General features: G+C 46.7%; 1 protein-coding gene across 1 annotated transcript in view; it reads right to left on the bottom strand.

Moving 5' to 3' along the window:
- The window catches only part of NME8 (NME/NM23 family member 8), an 843,103-nt gene that overhangs the window by 778,145 nt on the left and 41,579 nt on the right, over positions 1-23,379 (bottom strand). Inside the window, exon 3 of the mRNA XM_086967295.1 lies at positions 23,129-23,232. Coding sequence (XP_086823421.1) covers positions 23,129-23,232 — 104 coding nt within the window. The remainder of the gene's footprint in view (positions 1-23,128; positions 23,233-23,379) is intronic.

The raw sequence follows: 23,379 nt of genomic DNA, 5'->3' as shown, positions 1-23,379 counted from the left end.
ATCACCCAGTATACCACGCAGAGACTGCAGCCCCAACGGATTACACGCCAGTCAGGCCAGGATGAGGATCCTCGGGGCTCCGGTGAGCCCACCCGTGCGGAACTCCTAAAGGCTATCCAGGGCTCCCACACGGCGCTGGAGAGGCAAATAGAAACAGTCTCCATCGACGTCAATCTCCTGCGGACGGACCTCCGCAAGGTGGCGGACAAAGTCACGGAGGCGGAGGCCAATATCGGGCAGCTGCAGGGGGAGGTAGCCTCTCTCCGGAAGACGGTCACACACCTTACAGCGACGACTGGGGCCTTAGAACGGAGAGCTGAGGACGCGGAAGGGAGGGCGCGTCGCAGCAACATTAGAGTCTTAGGGGTGCCGGAGAGGATGGAGGCGGGAGATCCTGAACGTTTCCTGGAAACATGGATTAGAGCGAAACTGTGCCCGCAGGGTCTCTCGGCAGTGTTTGTCATCGAAAGGGCTCACCGGGCCCTGGTTCCCCCGCCGCAGCCGGGGGCCCCGCCGCGAGCTCTGATCGCCAAGATATTGAATTATCGGGATCGGGACTGCATCCTGCGAGCGGCGAGGGAAAAACCGGACCTAACCATTGAAAATAGCCGGATTTCAATATACCCAGACTATACCCACCGGGTTCAGGAGATGAGGAAATCCTTTTTGGGGGTTAAACAGAAGCTCCGGGCGATGCAGTTGCAATACATGCTGCTGTACCCCGCCAAACTCAAGGTGCTGGCACAGGGCAAGGCACACTTCTTTGAATCCCCGGAGGAGGTGTGGGAATGGTTGGAGGTCAGGGGAGACGGGGTTCCACCGGGAGCCCGTGGTGGATCCAAGGAGACATGGGGGAGCCGACCCCAGCGACAGCGGAGGCCCCGAGGCGGACGGAGACGACGCTCTACATCGGAACACGCTGAGGAACCTAGAATCACGGTTGGGGCTGATGGAGGAATGCTCCTGGAACCCTTGCTACAGGGGGCCGGGCGGAGTCTCAAAACCCGCCGGAACCTACGGAAATCCTGGTCCCAGACACGATACCAGCTACGGTGCCGGACATGTCACCATCGGACCTGGTGATTCAGGAAACTGGGGGAGCTGGGGCCCTGGAGGTGAATGGCCCGCCCTGAGGTGATGTAGGAGCCGTATATACTTTATCTCTGGATGGCTGCTGTGGCTCCCGGGGTGGAGAGGAGTATGGGTGGACACTGGTTTGACATTGTTCCAGGAGCCACCAGACATTGCATTTCGGGGGGGGGAGAGGGGGGCCGGTGGACTTACGGTGTGGGAATTGATTAATGTTCGAGAGTCGGGGGTACAACTGTTGGAATTGGTCCTGTATGGTCGACTACAGTTGGTCCGGAGCCGGGAGAATTCAATACATGCATCGGGTCATGCGGGGAGCTGGGGGGGGGGGGTGTATGCAGTTCATAGTTGTGTGAGTGTGTGATGGGTTGTGAGGGGTGTGTGGGGAGGCTGTGCACGTCCTGGCACCAGCGGGGGAAGGGCGGGTTGACAGGTTGGGTTGTTGTCGTTATCCTGCTCGTGGGCGGGGGAGGGGGGAGATGTTCTGCTGATGTTGCAATGTTGGGGGGGTGGGAGGAGGGGGGGAAACTGTTTAAAAATGTTGGTATAGGCATCATGTGTATCACTGTTCAGGCCCCTAGGAGGCGGTATTTTGGCAGCAGACTGCATGGCCCGGCTGGGCACTTACAGGACGCATGGGGTACAAATTTTTAACGTGGAATGTGCGTGGGTTGGGCACTTGTACCAAACGATATAGGGTCCTATCCTTCCTTCGGCGGCATGGCATATCGATTGCATGTTTGCAAGAGACGCATCTGGATGAGGAGGGGGCGCAAAAGCTTGCTAAAAAATGGAGGGGTCAGGTCTTCCATTCTTCCTTTTCGACGTATGCGCGTGGGGTCTTGATCTGGGTAGCGCCCGGAGTCCCTCTCGCGGTACAGTATGCGGAGGCGGACACTGAGGGTCGGTACCTGCTGCTGAGGGTGCTGTTGAATGGCAGGGACCTTACGCTACTTAATACATATGCGCCTAACGTAGATGACGCGACCTTCTACCCACGAATGCAAGACGTCTTAGTGTCGGACGTGGACAGCCCTCTCCTGTGGTTCGGGGACTTCAACTGCGTCTTGGACCCGGTCCTGGATAGGCATCCTCCCCGGGCGGGGACGAAGCCTCGCATGACGGCGAGACTGCGCGAGGTCATGGCAAACTTGGGAGCGGTAGATGTGTGGCGCCAGAGTCACCCGTCACAGAAATTGTACACTTGTTACACCCCTACACACGATACCCATAGCAGGCTAGATAGGGTCCTCGCCGCAAATATGGATGCGTCGTACGCCCTACAGGTCACCCACCTGGCCCGCTTCCTGTCTGACCACTCCCCGGTGTTGTGCGCTACGCAGGACGTCGACCAGCCTTGCCACCCTCGTACATGGCGGATGCCCGCGGACCTCCTACAGGACCCGTTGGGCAGAGATCATGTGCAGACTGCACTCACTACTTACGTAGACCTGAATTGGGAGGGAGAAGGCGTGTCCCTGTCGATGAAATGGGAGGCTCTGAAGGCAGTGGTACGGGGTGAGTGCATGGCTCTCACCTACGGAGTCCGCCGACAGCTGACCCGCGAATTGCGAGAGGCCGAAGACTCCCTGCGGACTCGGCAGGCCTCACCGAACCCTGGGGACCCGGAACTAGCCCTGGAGCGGGAAGCCCAGGCGCAAGTGCACGATATACTTACGCGCCTCGACAGATACACGCTGGGTCAATTTAGACAGCGCCTCCACAGGGAGGGGGACAAATCCGGCCGGTTATTGGCCTGGATTTTGAAGAAGGAAGCGACCCCGGTTCAGATAGCGGCCCTGAGGGGCCCTGATGGAGTCATGGTCCATTCGGAGTCCGGTATATTGCGGGTCCTCAAAACACACCTGCAGCAGGTGTATACGGCTGATCCGCTGGTCACGGAGGCATCCTATCAGTCTTACATCCGAGGAGTGACTCTCCCGGCCCTTCCGAGAGAGGCCGCGGAGGAATTAGATGGGGCCTTGACACTCCACGAGGTGCGGGTGGCGATGGCAGGCTTACCGACGGCGAAATCCCCGGGGGGAGACGGGTTTCCCTCCGAGTTTTACCACGCATTCGGGGATGTCCTTGGCCCCCTCCTCCTCCAGGTCTTTCATGCGGCGCTGGAGGAGGGCGCTCTTCCACCCACAATGTACCAGGGTGAGATCTGCATGCTTCTAAAGCCGGGAGGTGATGGATATGACCCTGCGGCGTACCGCCCTATCACAATGATTAACACGGATGTCAAGATCCTGACCAAACTCTTAGCCACTCGGTTGGCGCCGTACATGGTCCAATTGGTTCACCAGGACCAGTGTGGGTTCATCCCCGGACGCAACACTGCGATGAATCTACGGCGATTAACCCATATTATGCATGAGGTGCGCGGTAGGGAGGACCCCCAGGTCCTGGTGTCAATAGACTTGGCCAAGGCATTTGACACGGTTAGCTGGGGGTACCTATCGGAGGTGCTTCAACGGGTGGGACTGGGGCCCGTGTTTCGCAAGTGGATCCAGATACTGTATCGGGCGCCTCGAGCCAGAGTCAAACTTGGGGCCGCACGCTCGGAGGACTGGGCGTTGGGGAGAGGCACCCGCCAGGGATGCCCCCTCTCGCCACTCCTGTTCGCCCTGGCAATTGAGCCATTAGCGGTGGAAGTCCGCACCACGATGGCCCAATGGGGAATCAAGGTGGGGAGTAATGTCCATACCGTGTCCTTGTATGCGGACGATGCTCTATTTTATTTAACATCTCCGCAGGAAGCTCTACCGGTTTTGCTTCAGATACTGGACCGTTTTGCCGCGGCATCGGGCCTGCGTATCAATGCAGGGAAGTCCCTGGTCTTCCCCCTAGCGGGATGTGATGTGGACGCACGCGGGGACTTGCCACGCCTGGGGCTGCGATGGGAACTGGAGGCCTTCCGCTATCTGGGGATACAGGTGGCGTCGTCGGACGAACAATTGCTGGCCCGCAATGCGGACAGGGTGGTGCGGTCCCTACAGCAGTCGGTGGCATTCTGGAACACGTTGCCTCTCTCCCTGATGGGACGACTGGCAGTGGCGAAAATGGTGATGCTGCCGCGAGTGCTATATGTGTTGCAGAATTCACTGTGCCCACTTCCCCCGCGGTTGTTCCGCACTCTCAATACGCTCCTTACGTCCTTACTCTGGGCGGGCAGGCGTAGTAGGGTTGCTTTACACACGGTTGTCCGGAGCTGGGAGGAGGGGGGGTTGGAGGCGCCGAGATTCGACCTCTATTACTATGCGGCTCAGCTGTTGCCAGCGGCCAGGTGGTTCGCGGATGCGGACACCTGGGAACTACGGCTCCTCGCGGGGAGCGCGGATGAAAGAACAGTACAGATGGCCCTGATGCGAGGCAGGGGAGCGGACGCGACACTGCCGTATATAGTGCGCCACACCGCAGCCATTTGGCAACGTGTGGTGGAAAAAGTCCTACAGAGGGCCCCCTTCCACAGGGAATTGCCGATATGGATTATGGCCCCAGTGGTGGACATGGAGGTACACATGCCATTCCATGAATGGAGAGCGGGTGGGTGTGAGCTGCTGGCGGATCTCTACCCGGACGACACGTTTCTATCTATCGAACGGGCGACTGAGACGTTCGGTCTTGGTGAGGGCCAATTTCTACAGTACAGGGGCCTCCATGCGCTGGCTCGGGACACTTGGCCGCAGTTCCCGGATGCGCCCTCTGTGTCCCATACCCTCAATGTCATCCTTTCCTGTGGTAGGGGCAGGAAGCTGATAACCCTATTGTACTCGGCCTTGCGGCTGGACTCCACCCCGCCGGTGCCCCCGGCGTGGGCTGCTTGGGAGGCTGACCTGGGAACTGTGCTGGACCCGGCACAGCGCAAGCGCATCGGTACCCTCACCCGAAAGGTGTCGTGCAATGCACGGTTCAAACTGACACACTTTAACTTTTTACACCGAACTTATGTGACTCCGGTTACCTTGAAGCGTATTGCCCCGGACAAGCGCGATGACTGCCCTAGGTGTGGCGCGTCAGGTGCGTCATTCCTTCATCTGGCGTGGGAGTGTCCGCGGGTTCGCACCTTCTGGCAATCAGTAGTGGCACACATTCATAAAGTTACTGACCTCCGGATGGAGCTGACCCCCCTTCACTGCTTGTTAGCCTTAGTCCCCAAGCCCAGGAAGTGTAATTTGTCCTACAAGATGTTGCAACTGCTTTTAGTACTGGCAAGGAGGAGGGTGGCCATCACATGGATGGGACAGAGGGCCCCGGAGATGTCACAGTGGCTTAGAGATGTGGGGGAATGGACCCTGGCGGAGGAAACCTTTATGCAAACAGTGCGTAGGGATGAGAAGCTGCAGGACGACCTGCTTGCGTGGAGAATGATGCGAGAGGTGGGAGAGGCAGCCGAGGACTCGGATGGAACAAGTGCGGAGTTGTTCACCCCCGGGGACACAGGGTCTGAGGATGAGGGTGGTGGGGAGGGTGAGGATGGGCAGTGAGTCAGGGGAGTGTCTGACCGCACACGCACATGTAGGATACACCTGAGAGGAATTGTGTCTTGGTATCTGCAAGTTTCATGCCTAATATACGTAATGATCACTGCTTTTTCTGCCGATAGGAGTGCCATAATGAGGTGAACGACCTGTGTACACATGTTTTAGTCACGAATGCCGAAGTTTTGGGGGGGGGGCTCCATTGGGGAGTTGGGGGGTAATCTGTATAAAAGAAAAAAAAATAAAAGCGGATTAGAATATCCTGCCGCGCAGTTACATGGCTAGGTCCAAGACCTGGCTTCCTTGTTACCACCTATCGCCGCCCGGCCTTCGGGTTGTGGGCTGAAGGGCCGTGTACACAGCAGTATGTTATGGGCCATAATGTCGTTGCTTTTTGTAACTGTCGGCGCAACTGTTATATACTATCATTGTCTGCGACAAAAATAAAGTTTAAAAAAAAAAAAAAACTATAACTCACGCCCCCACAATGCACTGCTTATGACCTCACATACCACATCACTCATGACATGGTCAGTGACATCACTGATGAAATCATACGGTCACTGTCAGTGTTTCTAAAAAGTTTATGAGCATTAAACATATATACACACAAAGGTGTATTAAAGAATCAGTGGGTGTATGAGTCCCTATATGGATGATTTAGTGGGCGAGTGACTGACTATATAAGTGAGTGACTATAGGTGTCTCAGTGAATGTATGGGGGTGTGAAATCCTTCCTTCAGGATCGTACCTTCCAAGTCACCTGAAACCCCTCTGTATCTGAGATCTTTACTCCTCCACAGGGAGTCCTGCAGGGCTCTCTCCTGAGTCCGACTCTGTTCAACTTATATATTTGCCCCCTACCAGAAATTATTGACAGACACAAGGTAGAATGAGTATTGTATGCTGACGGCACTCAATTAATTGTCACACTCTCAAAGTCTGAAGGTGCTCCAGAGAATCAACTCAAATCCTGCATGTAAGAGGCTGCCACTTGGATGGCCAACAGCTGCCTGGAATTAAACACTAATCAAACTGAAATCTTGATAGTGGGTCGGGCTCCCTCAATCTGGACTTTGGCCTGCTAGCCAGACACCCTTGGTCTGCAGCTGGAACCTAGGAGTGTGGTTTGATTGCAAACTCACCTTTGAAAATCAGATCAGCAGTACTGGTGGTAAATGATTTGGCATGCTGAAAGTCCTGAGGGAAATCATGGATCTGATCCCACTGGAATCTAGGAAAACTATTGCGCATGCCCTTCTAACCTTTCGTCTGTACTGCTGTAATGTCCTGTACCTGAGAGCCACGAAGGGCAATCTGAATACGCTCCAAAGAGTACAAAATGCAGCAGCTAGATTAGTACTCAATCCTCCAAGAAGATCTTCAGCCTCAGCAAACACTTAGTCAACTCCACTGGCATCCAGTAGCAGAAAGAATCAGGTTCAAAGCCATTTGCTTTTGTTGCAGAATTCTTCATCAGCAAGGTCCTAAATAACCTTATGTCCCTTCTCAAGCTCTCAGAACCCTCCATAGCTAAACTAGCCAGGGTGCCCAGGGGATTCAAGGTGAGACTAGGGATTCGTTCCTTCTCCTTTCTAGCTTCTAAACTCTGGAACTCTCTTCCACTCGATCTGAGAGCAGAACCTTCTGAGAAACTCTAAAAGCAAACTGAAAATGTGGTTATTCTTTTCCTTCTAAACCTTGTCACTCTTACTACCTGCTCCTCTTTCTGCCTAACTGCTATCATTTTTTCTCTGTTGGTCCTTGGTCTTAATGCGGTGACACACTGTGCAGTGTAACCAGGTGCTTTATCAATAAATTACTATTTTTATTATTATTATTCAAGGAATTTCACATGTTAATTTATGAGAGGGGTATGCCTCACAGTAGTGAAAAATGAATTTGGGGAGGGTTTCACTACCAGGACATGTAAAACCAAAAGCTTCATATGTCCTTTCTTTTACTTACATAGCACCCTGCTCTACGGACTACCTAGGGACAACCTTAGGGGTGGCATATATGTAATAAAAGGGGAGTTTAAGGCTTGGCAAGGGGTTTTAAATGCTAAGTCAACATGACAGTCAAGCTGCACATACTGTGCACTGGCAGGCATGAGACATGTTTGACTGGCTTCTTAAGTGGGTGGCATTATCTGTGCTGCAGCCTCCCTAGAAGCATTTTATTTACAAGGTCCGGGCACATATAGCACACTTTGATGTAAATGTGCTGGACTTGTAAATGTGCTGGACTTGTAAAGCGCACAGCTACCCGTAAGCGTCCCAGCACTTGCTTAGGGAACCCGTCCTGGTATTCCCCTGTGAGAAACCACGGCAGGGTGTCCACAAGGTGAAAGCCAGGCATCCCGCCGCGAGGGGCCGTAGTAGAGATTAAGCAAGCTATTTCCCAGAGTCGCAGAGTGTGACCCCGTGAGTTGAGTAGGCACCAGAGCAAGAATTGTCGAGTCCGTGGAAGTTTGAGCCCCAGACCCGCCGAGGCGGGGAATCGAACCCTGGTCCACGGTCGATCTCAGCTTCTGGGTCTGCCGCCTCTAACCACTGAGCCACGCTTCTCCACTAGGGACTTATAATTAAATTAAATATGCCAATTGTGAATACGCCAACTCTACCGTGGTTTAGGAGACCACATGCACATTAGCACTAGTTAACAGAGGTAAAATGCCCCAGTCCTAAGGCCAAAAAAACAGACCAGCAAAAAGTGAGGCAAACAGGCATAAAGTTTTGGGGGACGACCACCCTAAGGCTAACAGATCTGACAGTGTAAATCCATTTAGTATTTTTTGAGGTATTAGGGGTAAAAAATAATTGTATATTATGGCGATTTGGCTCACAAGAGTTCCGAGGGTGACCTGCGAGAAAGCAAAATCAAAATGGAGACCTGTGATTGTTCAAAAAGACCATTATTTGTGTGAGCCGTTAAGCACTCTGGGGCAAGAAAGGCTCCCACGAGCCCCACAAGCGCTCTGATTGGCTTACTGTTGGAATGTTGAAAATGAAATGCTTTCCATTAACATTTACTGTGAAAAATTGAAGGTGTTGTGGAAAAAAACTACATAGGGGGCAGCAGAAAGGCATTTTGTCCCTCTAGATATAGAGAGGAGGTGTCTAAGGGATAACTACTGTGAAAAAATTAAATATATATTGTTTTTAAATAATTTTTAGGATCTTGTAAAACTCTTGCAGGAATGTGAGTAGTAAAAAGGAGTAGATGCGTTCTCAATACACTCTATTAGTAGGAATACATATTGTGGTCCTTTTTTTGAGAGGGCTGTGTGTAACAGATAAGTACCATGATGAGTAAGTAGTTATTTTTTTTTAAGACTCTCACTGAAGAAGGGCGTATTACTGGAGAATGTGTTTATCAAAGCCTTCTATTTACGCCCATTGGCATGGTAGGAGTTCTAAGTAGTGTACAGTCTCTTCCCACACCCTACTATGCACACCTAGTATGGGAGAGAGGGGTGTAAGCAGGGAGGACAGTCCCTAACTACTCGTTACTTCACATATCCACCATCTGAGAGAAAGGTGTCAGCGGAGAGGCCAGTCTCTTTTAACACACCCTACTATGCACACCCATCATCTGAGAGAGAGGTCTGAGAGGAAGGCAAGTCCCTCATCACACGCTACTATGCATATCCGCCATTTGAGAGAGGTCTGAAAGAACAGGATTGTCATTCTCCATACATTACTACACACACCCATCATCGGACGCAGAGGTCTGAATTGGAATGTCAGTCCAATCACACACCCTACAACACACACCCATCACCTAAGAGAAAGGTATCAGCGGAGTGGCCAATCTCTCTCCACACACCCTACCATGCACGCCTGTCATCTGATAGAGAGGTCTTAAAGGAGTTGCCATTGTTTCCACATATCCTAGCTTGCACATCTGAGAGAACAGTCTGACAGGAGAAGCCAGGCTCTCCCCATGCACCACTATACACACCTGTCATCAGAGAAAGAGGTGTGAAAAGACAGGCCTATTTTTCTCCACACACTACTTCTCAAACCCATCATCTGAGACTGAGCTCTGAAATGAAAAGCTAGTCCATATCTCAGCAGAGAGGCCAGACTTTCTTCCCACACCCTCCTATGCAAACCCGTCATCTGAGACAGAGATCTCAGTGGAGAGGCCAGTCTATGTACACATCCTACTATACACCTTCATCATTTAAGAGAGAGGTCTCAGTGAAGAGGCCAGTCTTTCTCCACACACCCTACAATGCATACCTGTCTTGTGAGAGAGAAGTGTGAAAAGACAGGACTGTTATTCTCTACACAATACTACGCACACCCATAATGTAAAACCGAGGTCTGAAAGGAAAGGCCAGTCAATCCACACACCCTACAATGCACACCCAGCATCCTAGAGAGAGGTCTGAAAGGAGAGTCCAGTCCCTAATCAGACCCTTCTACTTATATCTGTCATCTGAGAATGAGGACTCACAGGAGATGCCCCTCTCTCCCAACACCCTACTATGCCGACCTGTCACTTGGGAGAGGAATCCCAAAAGAGAGGCCAGTCCATTCTCACACCCTACTCACACCCATCATCTGAGAGTGAGGTCTTACATGAGATTCCATTCCCTCCCCACTGACTGCTACACACACCCATCATCTGAGAAAGAGGTCTCAAACAAGAAAAAACAGTCTCTCCCCACACACTACTACCAACACATATGATCTGAGAGAGAGGTCTCAAAGGAGAGTTTACTCCATTCATACACTCTACTATGAACACCCATCATCTGAGAGAGGTCTGAAAGATGAGGCCAGTCCCTCCCCAATGACCACTAGGGACCATCATTATCTGAGAGAGGGGTCTGAAAGGGGAAGCCAGTCCCACATCACAGCCTACTATGTACACCCTTTATGCCAGAGAGGGGTCTCAGTGGAGAGGCCAGTCTCTGCACACACCCTACTATGCATATTGGTATTTGAGAAAGTAGTTTGAAAGCAGAGGGTAGTCCCTCATACTCCAGCATGCATGCACATTCATTATCCAACAGGATTTATAGTGGAGAGGCTAGTGATTCCCATATACTACCATTTCCCTTCAATTGTGTTGCAATCCCACAAGAGTTTAATGAAAATAGAGTGTAAGCTTCAGGTGGTAAAGCTTGCTGCATGAGGTTCATGCAATACCATGAGACCAACATGGAAAATTACTGTGCCTGCCAAAGGGGTGTTTTACGTTCACACAAGAGTCTCAGAGGATCTGATTGGGAGAATTAAAAAAAGAGGGCCAAGGCTCAACCAATAGTTATCATTCCTGTTACATGGTTTAAGAAATGCTGTGAAGTGACTGGGTGCAGAACCAGATAAAGCTCAGTTTGTCCTTTCTTGCTTTGGAGGAGAAAGAAGTCTATTTGAGTTGTGCTCAGCAGAAGTGAACTAATGTGGACCTGAATAAGTCTGGTGTCTTCATCTGCCTATCAGGAAAAACTTCAAGTTCAGGTCTTTTATACTATATTTTACAACATTTGTTGTGAAGTGTCAGAAAGTGAACCAATGTTTCGAAAAATATTCTATGCCATGTTAACAGAGTTTAAAGCTGTTCGGGATGTGTTGATCCCTTAATATAGCTTTTGGGAGTTAGACATTAGAATGTACATAAATTTTCAGCAAATATTGCAGATTGTGTTGTAGAAATGAGTGTTCCAACAGTATGTACTTGTAAGTACCAGAGGCACTGTTTTTTAAATTATAAAACAAAGAATGTAATTATTCAAGCTCTACTGTTCTTATGACCCTCATTGTATATATATTTTATCGCTATGAGATGTTTGCGGGTAATATATCTATTGCTTGGTGAAGCACTTTAGTGGCTGTAAGCAAAGGTGTGTCAAGAGGATTGTGTTACTTTGTAAACTGTTATGAAAGCAGTATTCATGGCATATTATATGTTTATTGCAAAAATATGGAAATAGGCTAGTTGATGGCGTGGAATTTTTCAGGAGAAGGAATTAAAAGTTACTGATGCACTTGATATAAACATGTGATTGAGGATGAACAATGTAGTCAACCTTAGCCAATATAGTGATGTATTACTGGTATGAATTTTTGAATAGTATGTAACTTTTTTGTTATTTTGCCTTTTTTAGGAGTAAAATGAAAGCTTGTCTCTGAGGATTTAATTATCTGCTTATATAAACAGCAAAAAAGAGCCTTGTGAACAAAAGCAGGATTAATGTGCTGCTCGGTAATAAGTACCTCTTCACACATAGTGTATTTATGTTGGACGAATATGGGAACAGTTGTGCAGTTCAGCAGCACGAGCTAACTCTGCATGATCTAGGTTTTGTGAACTGCAATTTATGTAAATGCTGCTTTGCTGAGACTTTCTTGCCGCCTAGCCTGCTTTGATATACCAGAGAACTGAAGCAGGCATGGCTAGCACAGGTAAGAGCAGCGGGGCAGGTTGGGGGGAATCAACAGATGACTGCTTAGGAAAAATTAAATAAAAAAAATTATAAAACCACTTACCCATTGCTAGCTGCATCAGCAATGCTGTGCGCGCAAGGAAAGTGGTTTCATTTAATTTTACCTAATCCATTCTTGGTCGAATCCCCAACCCTGCCTCGCCCAGCCCCCACCTCACCCCACCCACCGAGATGTTTCAGCTGACAAAGCAGTGTGCTTCCATACCATAGTCTGTGGCGATTGTCCTCATGGACAAGCTTCGCCTGGGCAGACCTACTTGTCTCTGATGAAAAAAAGTACCTTCAAGAGCACATAATATTGAAGCCACTGTAGAGTTGTCCAGCTTCGCAACAGGAGCCAACTCTGCCCGTGCAATCCTTTGCGAATGCAAAGACCTCAGGTATCTCCTCATCCCTGTGGTACTCATGCTATATTGTTTATTTCTACTCCCCCTGCTGAATTCAATGCTACAAAGTTTACAGGCAAAGTACTTCACAGAAACGTTCTTGCTACCTGGCCTCATTTCAAAGAATTGCCACATCAAGGATTCCTTAGTAGGCTGGGATGGCTGCCCTGGTGGTACTGCCCCTGATTTAGGCATGGGCGGAAAATCCGTTCCGCTCGCGGATTTTGCGGATTTTCGGGAAATCCGCAATCCGCGAGATTTGCGAATCTCCCGCAAAATCCGCAAATCCGCGAGCAGCGGATTTTGCTCGCACTGCTCGCACTGTTCGCGTGAGTTCGCGTGAGTTCGCGCCCCGCGAATAAGTGCAAAATTGCAGAAATACGATTTTAGCAAAACTGAAAGTAACTACTTACCAGGTTCAAAAGTTCAGGCTCATCATTAGTAGCCATTTCCTGTAGTGCTTCCTGAGGGGCCCCTCCAGAGTTCAGTTGCCAGTTGAAACTATTATGTGACCCTGCTCTGAACCTCAGAATAGTTACACATATGCCACAAAGGTCCTGAATTACAGCTAAGGGAGACAAGCAGGAGCCAGGCTGGAAGTTAAAATCCATTAATCAGCCCCTAATTCATTATTGTCAGTTGGGGCAGGGCAGGTGTTGTAACTAATTTTGCAACAATGAAAGCACTTAGCAAGTGCAAAAGATCACTAATCAGGGCGCACTAAGGAAGCAGGTGCCAGCTAAAAAAATATTCTGTGACACATTAATCAGCCCCAAATTAATTCAGGTCACTTGAGGCAGGGAAGGTGTGCTTTGCTTTGCCGAAAATAATGTACACTGGACAACCAGAGGGTGTGGTGATGAAACAGAGGGTGGCATGGGTGGGCCAGAGGGTGGCATGAGTAGTCAGAGAGTGGCAGTGGTGACAGAGAGTGGCAGTGATGAAGAAGAGTGTCCCAAACAGGCTGGACACGTAGAAACAACAAGTTCGCGAAACTTGCGACCCGACAGGTAAGTTCGCAATTTGCGAAAGTGTACAAAACCCTCGCGAACTGGCAGAAACACGGGCGAACACAAAAAAAAAAAAAATCCGCAAATTCGCGGGAATTCGCGGATTTTGCGGATTGCGAATCCGCAAATCCGCAAAATTCGCGAACGCGAGATCCGCAAAATTCGCTCATGCTTACCCTGATTGCTTATTTATTTATTTATTTATTTATTTGTTTAAACTTATAAGGCGCACAGCTACCCGCAGTGGGTTTCCCGGCGCCAAGGGATAAACTGGAGAAGAAAAAAACTACTAGACTTCAAAAAGAGTGAGACAAACTAAAAAGACTGTTATGAATGATTATTGCTGGAAAAGCCAAGTTTTTAAACCCTTGCGAAACCTGACAAGATCAGTTTCCAACTTCAGCCCTACAGGCAGAGCATTCCAAGCTTTGGTAGCCAGGTGAGAAAATGAGCGACCGCCCATCTTCACCAACCTAAATCTAGGAACCACAAAGTCTCCTTTGCCTGCAGATCTGAGAGTACGGCTAGGTGTATAAGCATGAATAAGACTTTGAAGGTACCTAGGGGCAGAGCCCTGTTTTATTTTAAAAATGTAGCATAGAGCTTTAAATTTAATTCTATTTTTAATTTCAAGCCAATGCAAGTCCCGGAGGGCCAAGGATGCGGATGTTTTCCGGGGAACATTGCGTAGTAGTTGTGCGGCCACATTTTGGACAATCTGAAGTTTTTTCACAGTTGTCACGTCGGCACCAAGATACAATACATTCCCGTAGTCCAGGCGATATGTTATCAAAGCCTGGACCACCGTCCTTTGTGTGGGGACAGGAAGCATCCACAGTATCTTTTGGAGCCATTTTAGTGTAGCAAAGCAAGTAGCAGCTACTTTTACGGCCTGTTGTTGCATAGTAAGCTTTTCATTGATTAAAAATCAGAGATTGCGAACCTGGGCCATCCAAATCTGATGAGGTATCTTTGTGAAGAAAGGCAAACAGATATAATTAAATAGTCTTCTTCTAAATAAAGACATTTGTATGAACCAATCACAATTCTTCCTTAGAGTGTGGTTCCTCTCCCGCAGCTCTTGCAAGACTTCAGCAAGCGTCTTGCAAGATAGCAAAAATATTATTTTTACGTATTTCATGGAACAATTCCCAAGCAATTTTTCCACGCTAATCAACATCTCCAATTTGTTCAGAATTACAAGAAACCACTGTTATTGGCATAATCGCAAACGAATAATCTTGCAGGCTGATCGAAAGAGTTGAACAGGAAGTACAGTCCACTTGGTGTCCATGCTCGGGATTGTGTGTACAATTCCTGTGAGTTTCTCATGAGATCGTAAAAATAGCATAGCTTTATATATTCAATGGAGAAAATGATAATCAATTTTAATAACATAATCAGCTTCTATAATTGGTTACTTCATTCAGAATTACAGGAAAACACTGTTTTTAACTTAGTACCACATGTATTGTTCTGCAAGAGAGTTGAGCGAGAGCCAACCAGGAAGTACACCCCCTTAAGAGCCCACGCAGGGGACTGTGTGTTAAACTCCTACGAGCTTCTCACTATGGTCACCACCTTCTTAAAAATGACTCTCTTTTTACAGATTACCATTAAATAATGACTGAGCACATGACAAATAACTCTAAACAGTAAATCAAAACAAAATGTAGACCTCAAGTGAGTAATCACACATTTGAAAAATAGATTTATCTATTGAAACCTAATACTTTACAGTATTCAGAAAATTGATTACTCTCTTTCAGACTTATAATGACAACTTTGATATAAAAACACATAAAAAGGCTCTAAAAAATATGCTATTATAACATTAATGAACTTTCTCAGATAATATCTCAATATGAGAGTCAGAAGAACTGAGGAGATAGAACATTCGAACACAAATGTTGTTGTATTACTCTGTTTTCTACTCAAAAATATTTTTTTTACAAACATTTTTCAAAGTGTGCACCCTTTCCTGTTAAGTTCAAATACAAAAACAATTCCCTTGAAGAATAATGTCTGCACACAGGATATATTATTCAGTTATTCTACCATGAACATAGCTAAAAAAAAATCATTAAAAGAAAAACACAGGGATTTAATGAAACAAAAAGTTAAAGTAACGTTATAGTTAGGTGTGTTAAAAAAATATCTGTTTTCATTTAAAAACAAAACCTTAGAAATTACCTGAAAAAAACAAAGGTTAAAGTAACGTTACAGCTAGGTGAATTTCTCAGGGACAACATTAATATTTTCAACAAAATAATACAGAAATTCACCAGTTATAGTTAGCAACACTAACTATAATTTGTGCCCCCGCCATGCACTGCCTATGACCTCACTTAAAACATCACTGTGAGAAGCGGGCTTGGTATATGGCGCTCACTTATTTAAGTGTAGCACCCTGCACCAATCTAGACCACCCTTATGGTGATTTTACTGGACTTAGACAACCATAGAAAAAAGTTTTCTAAGAGGTAGGTGTGGAGAGCATCCTTCAGGCTTAGTCTAGAAGGAGCCAGTTCATAATCTTATGGTATAGATGAAATGAAGAACAATCACACAGTGTAGTTATAAAAATAGTTATCTTATTACAAACACTCACTAACACAATGTATTATCTCCGACGCGGAGATACCAATACATACCACACAATATTCAAGCGACAGAGCACTTAAGTAGCACAAATACACAGTGGTGCCCAGGGGGAGACCAAACCATATACTAAATTAGTGGAATGCAAACCACAACTCAAGTCAAGAATGGGCCCAGGCAATGTAGAAGAGCTGGGGACCCAGGGAACCATCCAAGGTGAGTATTAATAATGTTAAACCCGCTCTTGAATACATTCTAAAATTGTGCAGTAAAAAATATAAAAGATTGTGGCTCAAATATCATACTATTAAATCAGATTAAAAATCAATATGTCAACAGTAGAAAGAGAGGAAAGGTCATCATCTGACAGCTGGGTTAAAAAGCCTATGATACAACACATTTGACAATGTATTCACTGTTGTCAACACTACTTTAAAAAAATCATATATTTACAGCAAAGGAAGTGAGCAAAAAGGCAATCACTGAAGGTTTAGCCAGAGAGAAAGAAAAGAAAAAGGAATGTAGCATTTATGTATAATTGTGTAAATTCTAATAGCCATATTTTTATAAATAAATAATAGAATGGGTGTACTCAGTAGAAAATTAGGACAGTACAAATGTACGGACAGCATATCCTGCCCAGGCAAATACGTATCAGCTCTCAGCAAAGCTTCAAGATTGAGACTGGCCTTCCTTCTTATTACCCAAGCAATGTGCAAGTACCGTGAGACCACAAGAGCTAAGAGTTCTCTGCTGTTACTCTTAAATAGTCTCCCTGCTTCCTAGTGATTTCTCACACCCATGAGATTACAAGCAGCCAGCAACCATTTTTTACGGGCCTATATAGGGGACTGAATAAAAGAAGTGGGTCTCCGTTTCTTCTACATTTGGGCAGTTTGGGCAGGAGTTAATCTTGGGAGAAGCATTAGCCCATTTTAAGTGTGGGATCTCGGGGGCAAAACCCTGCACCTGTATTGGACATACAAGCATTTTGATTGGTATGGGTGCATCCTTTTCATATATGGTTCAAACCGTGGTATGCACTTATGGTTCAGGAACTTGCCTGTGAGGATGTTAGTTTGATGCACTGCCCACGTTTGAGCTAAAACTACCTCCCAGTATGATTGTTTTACTCTTAGAGCATCAGCTTTTACTATTGTATCCGGAGCTGATCATAGCTCATGCAAGCCTATTTTAAGTGTTGTTTCTTGGATATGTTTCAGCCAAGGTGTATTCAAATTACTATCCACAGCCAAAAGGTCACACACTCTCTGTATGGTGTCAATTGTTGTGTGGACTATAGTCTGACCCGGTATAACAAGGGTTTAAAGACAGCTGTTAGATGGATAGGGTTAAGAGCCAGATCAAGTCATAGTGGGGTGGGAGGGGAACTTAGGGAAGGTTTAAAAAGTGTTTTAATAAATGTATTTTCAAGTTTTTTTAGCCTTTCACCATCAGAATAACCCCAAATCTTGGCACCATATAGTGCTGATACTACGGCTGAGGCTTTATTTATGTTTACAACTGGGGAGACGGGTCCTCCAGATGCTGCCCTATAGCGCCTCGCTATGGCAGAGGCTTTCTGATTGCGAATGGATTTACCTTTTTCCCTCTGGGGGCCGCATGCTTGGGTGTCACTTAGCCTCAAGGTAGCCGAAATAATGGACTACCTCTAGAAGAAGTCCCTCTACAGTCACTATTCCTCAGCACCCCTTGTAGGGATTAATCATCATGGCTTTAGATTTGGATGAATTTTATTCTAGCCCTCTTTCCCCACAAAAGTTAACAAAGGCATTCAGTTCTGTTTGGAGGCCCATAGGGGTTCAAGGGATTAGCAGGGTGTCATCTGCAAACACTAGTACTGGGTTTGGTATTCCCGCAATTCTAGGGGCATCATGTTTGTATGCCTTCAAGCTCTTCACTGCTCCATTGATAAAAAGGCTCAATAGTGTTGGGGCAAGAACGCATCCCCGTCTAACCCCTTTCACAATCGCAATTTTTTCTGTCAAATCACCAGTAGTGGGTATGTATTTTCGTAAAGGAGCCTAAGTATTCTTGGAAGGCCTGGGGGAATTTCATACCCATCTAGCACCTCCCATTGTGTGTTTCTTGGGACCAGGTCAAACGCCTCTCTCAGGTCAATAAAAGCAACGTAATGATGGTCACGCAGCAAAGAGATATATTTCGAGGTTATCACCTTTAGCGGAGGACCTGGTCCAGTGTACTAACTTTCATACGAAAGCCTGCTTGTGACTCTTCCATGATGTTATTTTGTTGCATCCACTCATTTAGTCTATACAAGACCTGTCTGCAGAATTTTTTGGGAAGAATTGTCAAGAAGGCTTATAGGCCTATAATTTGAGGGGATGTTTCGCTCACCTTTTTTATAGATTAGTATGATAACAGCGCCTTGCCATGACGGGGGGGGGCATATTATCTTTTATTATGTTAGAGCGTTCAAATAGGGGGCACAGATATCCGGGTCAACCGGAATGCCATCTATTCCTGGGGCCTTGCCCTTTTCAGTCTCTGAAATTGCCTTATGGTTCTCTGATAAGGTGAATGTAAGTGGGGATGAACAGCTGGCATGGAAGATGGTATGGTCACTTTAGGTGTATGGAGACCACGAGCCTCTTCTAAGGGAGAGCTCTCTGCGACATTGTTCTTCTGAGGGCATTCATATAGGTTGCTAAAATGGGTTACACACATTTCAGGCATTATCACTAAATCTAAAAGATTAAAATTGGAGGGGTTCACTGCTACTAATTTTAAAAATCTTTTTTGGTCACCCTTATCTAAAGCCTCAGCTAGCGTTAACCACTGTTCCTCATCCCAATCTATTTTAGCTTTGACTAGGAGGTTTTTATACTCACTCCTGGGGCCTCATTTATGACTTTTTGCCGTAGGGAAGCGCAGCAGGCCTTCCTGCTGCGCTTCCCTACGGCAAAAGAAAAGGGCAGAAATGCGCCGTATCTATAAGATACGGCGCATTCCTGTCCTTTTCCCCTGCGCCGGCGCACAATGGGCTGCCTGCGCCAGCGCAGGCACCCTTGCACAATGGTGCAAGGGTGCCTGCGTTGCGGGGAAGATTATTTTTGTACAGGAAGGGAAACCTTTCTGTACAAAAATAATCACAAGAGGCTTTTCCTCTTTCTATGTGTGCTGTAGAATGCAGCACACATAAAAAAAGGAAATACGAGGAGAAATAAAGACATTTCTCCCTGTTGCGCCTCCCTTACGCCTACCCTGGGGAGGCGTAAGCTTTTGGCACTGCTTCAGAGTTACGATTTCTCGTAAATCTGGGGCAGTGTCAAAAGGCCATGGATGTTGCTGGGAACGCCCCCAGCAACACCCATTGCACGCCCCTTTAACGCAGAACACTGCGTTAAAGGGACTGATATTTATCAGGCAGCAGTACGCCACAAAAACTGGCGTACTGCTGCCTGTTAAATACCACGCAGGCTTCTGCGCCACGGAACTTCATGAAAAGTGAAGTTCCGATGACGCAAGGGGCCTCATAAATGAGGCCCCTGGACTTTATAATATCTGGCCTCAAGCCCTTTTTGATTGCACATAGTAAGTGTGGCTTTCCTAACCGACTGACCTTGCTATACCAGTTTGGTATTTTCTTTGTGGTTGCTCCTCTCCTCTGTTCCCTCATGAAAAAAGGTCTTGGTTTGTCCATGAGTTTGCAGTGTAGGAGGGGTAGATAGCTGGCCTCCTGTTCAGAATCCTCAGTGATATAACAGGATTCCAACAACCTTACATCCTATCCCTGGACTCTGCCATCTATGAGTCCTACCCAGTCAACTGAGGCCACCCCTGCCCAGGACTCTCGGAAATGGGCCAGGAGGTGCTCTGACAGCCCAGATTTGGACCTAGTAGAATTGACACCTCTCTTCTTCTGAGCGGCACAACCTCAAACAGGACTGATGCATGACCCCTGCTACGTTGACTTTCCCAGCGCAAGGACTTTGATCCCTCTTTCAGCTCACAGTCTCATTGGAACTGCCATGGAACCATTTATCAAGAAAACTGCCCCCCGCATCACAAGCTTTTTTTGATGACCGCCTCGATGATGATGCAGGAGCTGGCGTGGCAGCCTTAATGCTCTTCAGAAATGATGCTGCATGAAGTAGGACCAGGAACTTGCATCGCCAGGGACTCGCATTGCCTCAGCTGTTCAAAGCATCCTAAACACGGGACTCAGCAAATCTTCTCAACTAGGATTAAAGTACTATCATTCAGTGGGCCTCTGTAGCTAGCCAGTGCTCCATCACAGTCAGCTTGAACTTATGACCTTGTCAAATCCTAGTGCCACCAGATATCCAAAGTTGGTGCTTTATGCTTTTTGCCACTATTTTCACTTCACTCTTTAAAAGTGCATATCTCCTTTGGTCTTTATTTATTCACTAGCAGCCCGTCCCGACGTTGTCCGGGTATGAAATAGAATGTGTGTAGTAGGCAAGGGAAATTTATTTCAAAATCTCGCGGTAGAGAACATTTTTAGCATGAAGTGTCACAATAGTTAGGCATATGTGTGCAGATACTGTGTGTACCTCGGAGTAAGAAGTATTAACAGATGTCTCCAGTGTGTATGTACTCCACTTCCGTAGTTAAACGTGTGCGGAAGTGCATTCAGTTGTAAATTTCGTGTCCCCGCAGGCACGCTTAATTGCGACATCCCCCGCTTGAGGCCCGGCTCCAGTTTTGTTTGATATTGTGCTTGTGGTGTAAAGTCGTTGATGCAGAGAGTTGAGTGGGTTATAGCGCGCACTGGTGACGCTTAGCGTGTGGGAAAGTGCAGTCAGTTCAAAGGTTAGTGTCCCTGCAGGCTCGCTTAGTCGCATTATCCGCCGCCTGAGCCCGGCTCCAGCCCTGGTTGATGTTGTGCACCTGGTGTCAATTCGTTTATGCAGAGAGTTGAGTGTGTGACAGCGCACAGGCACGATCAGTCTCGTCTGCCCCCGCCTAAGCCCCGGCAATTGCCGTGCCCATTGGCCACTTCCCTTGCTCCTGCGCAATTGCCGCACCCATTGGCCTTGGCCATGCCCCCGGCCCAACGCACACGTTTGTTTTCCACACGCCCTCAAGGCACACTTTTTTGGGGGGATGTGCCGCGCAATTGTTGCTGGTTGTTGCGCCCATTGGCCACACCCCTTTCTGCAGCGCAATTGCAATTGCCGCGCCCATTGGCCTTGTTCACGCCCCCAGCACAACGCACACGTTTAAGGAACACTTTTTTTTGTCGTCATGCCGAGCCTCGCCCACACCCACGCCCACAAGGGACTACTTTGCTGGTAAGGTTCTTTTACCTTTCAAATGTATATGGTGGGCATCTGTATAGCCTATGTCCTTCTGCTGCAACTGCCTTTTCCAATGCTGTAATGAGTGGTGTGATTGGTGCTGTGGTTCCTGAGATTACCCGCCTCAAAGGTTTGGGCTCTCTTTTTATATCATTGGTATAGATTAAAATATACTCTATTTTTCTAAATTGGAGTAGAATCTTTCTTGTGGTGTGCTTTCACTTTATTACTATTTGAAGTGCTGCATAAGTACTTTACACATTGCCTCTATGTTTATCATGAATGTTCTATGCCGATCTACCAAAGGGTTGAGCACAGGTTAATTTGGAGTTTTCTTGTGACTTCACCCTGACAAAGATTGTGGTTGCTGCTTGAGTAGCATTTCACCCCTTCATCCAGGCAGGAACTCAATTTCTTCCATAAAGCAACAATGAAGCATATTGTATTTGTAATTCTAAAGTGTGATGGAGATTTTAATAGCATCAAAACAATCAAGTCGCTTTGTTTGGTGATGCATAAATTATATATTTTCATAGAAACCCTGTTTCCACACATTATCAATTGAGTGCTATATAGTTTAATCAGTAAAACTGTATGTCTGTTTAAATTTAGTGTCCATTTTTATGGAAAATGTGCTGTCTGTAAATGACAATGCACCAACACATGATGCTTTGGGTACATTAAAAATCTCCATCCTCATGTCCATTAAAGGTAGGTGGGTCGTGAAAGTTTGTTGTTCTGAAAGTGGGTTGTGGTTCTGAAAGGTTTGGGAACCACTGGTCTAGAATACTCCTGGGTTGACCTGCTGCTGAGGTATGCTGATTGGCAAATAGGAATGGAGAAGCGTAGCGTTAAGAAAACATTGCTAATGCCAAGCTTTTCCATTCTAAAAATGCAGGGATTTGCCTTATTCAGAAGAATGTGGTGCATCCCTGAGTTTCCCCTACCATTGACGAGGAGTTCAGTGCCTAGCGCCAACGCAGTCACCCTTGCACTACAGTGCAAGGGTGTCTGTGTTGGGTTAAATATTTGTTTACGTGCAGGAAGATCTTCCTTCCTGCACATAAACAACCATACATGGCGTGTAGAACTTCTCTGTGTTCTACTTAATGCAGCACACATAAAAGTTGCAAAACATAATTTTTTTATTGTTTATGTGCAGGAAGGGTCACCTTCCTGCACATAAACAATCAAAGACAATTTGCTGTTTCTATGTGTGCTGCACAAGGCAGCATACATTGAAACAGCAAAAATGAGGAGAAATAAAGCATGCCTCCTTGTTTCGCCTGTTTAAGACATTCCATCCACCTTATCGAAATTTTTGAGGGATATAGTACATTTTCAATAAGGCAGACGGTATATTCTTTGCATTGTGACGAAGTAACGTGTTTGCTAAAGTCTAAATCAAACCCAATTGAATACATTACTTAGGTCAGGTCCAAAAGTTTTTAGACCATTCAATGAAAACAACAGCTTATATCACTGAACTGCAGAGATGAATTTATGTTCATCACTCTCACATGGTAACTCACTTAACATAATATAAGGCTTTGAACATTATTCAATGCAGCGTGGAAAATCGTAAAGGTGACTATAAATGTTATACAGAGAAGAAGTACAGGTCAAAAAATGACATATATTTTGAAAACATTTTCTAAATAAAACTGTGTTCATTCCTATACAATCAAAAGGAAACAAAACCAGTTCAGAAGATTATGAATCTATTGACAAACAATTTGATTGGCTCTCTCATACTGATCAGAAGAGATTTGTGGCAATTTATACTTACTGCAGACAAACGCAAAACTTCATCCCCAAGTTCGGCTTTCAATTTACGTAAAATGGCATGCACTGCTTTGCAGGGACCGGTCCATTCTTGATGTATATCTACTACTGAAAGATTAAAATAAAATTGATTTTAACGTGATTCCATTAGAGTGAATTAACTTTTATTGCCCACTGCATGACATCTCATTCTCTTCAACAGAAGCATCACCCAAAATGTAACTGCCTTATTTATTTCATTTATTTAGCATTCTT

This window comes from Lissotriton vulgaris, chromosome 4_1, assembly GCF_964263255.1.
Source record: "Lissotriton vulgaris chromosome 4_1, aLisVul1.2, whole genome shotgun sequence".
Taxonomy (NCBI): Eukaryota; Metazoa; Chordata; class Amphibia; order Caudata; family Salamandridae; genus Lissotriton; species Lissotriton vulgaris.
The sequence above is the reverse complement of the archived record's forward strand: the minus strand, read 5'-3'. Positions and strand labels throughout refer to the sequence as shown.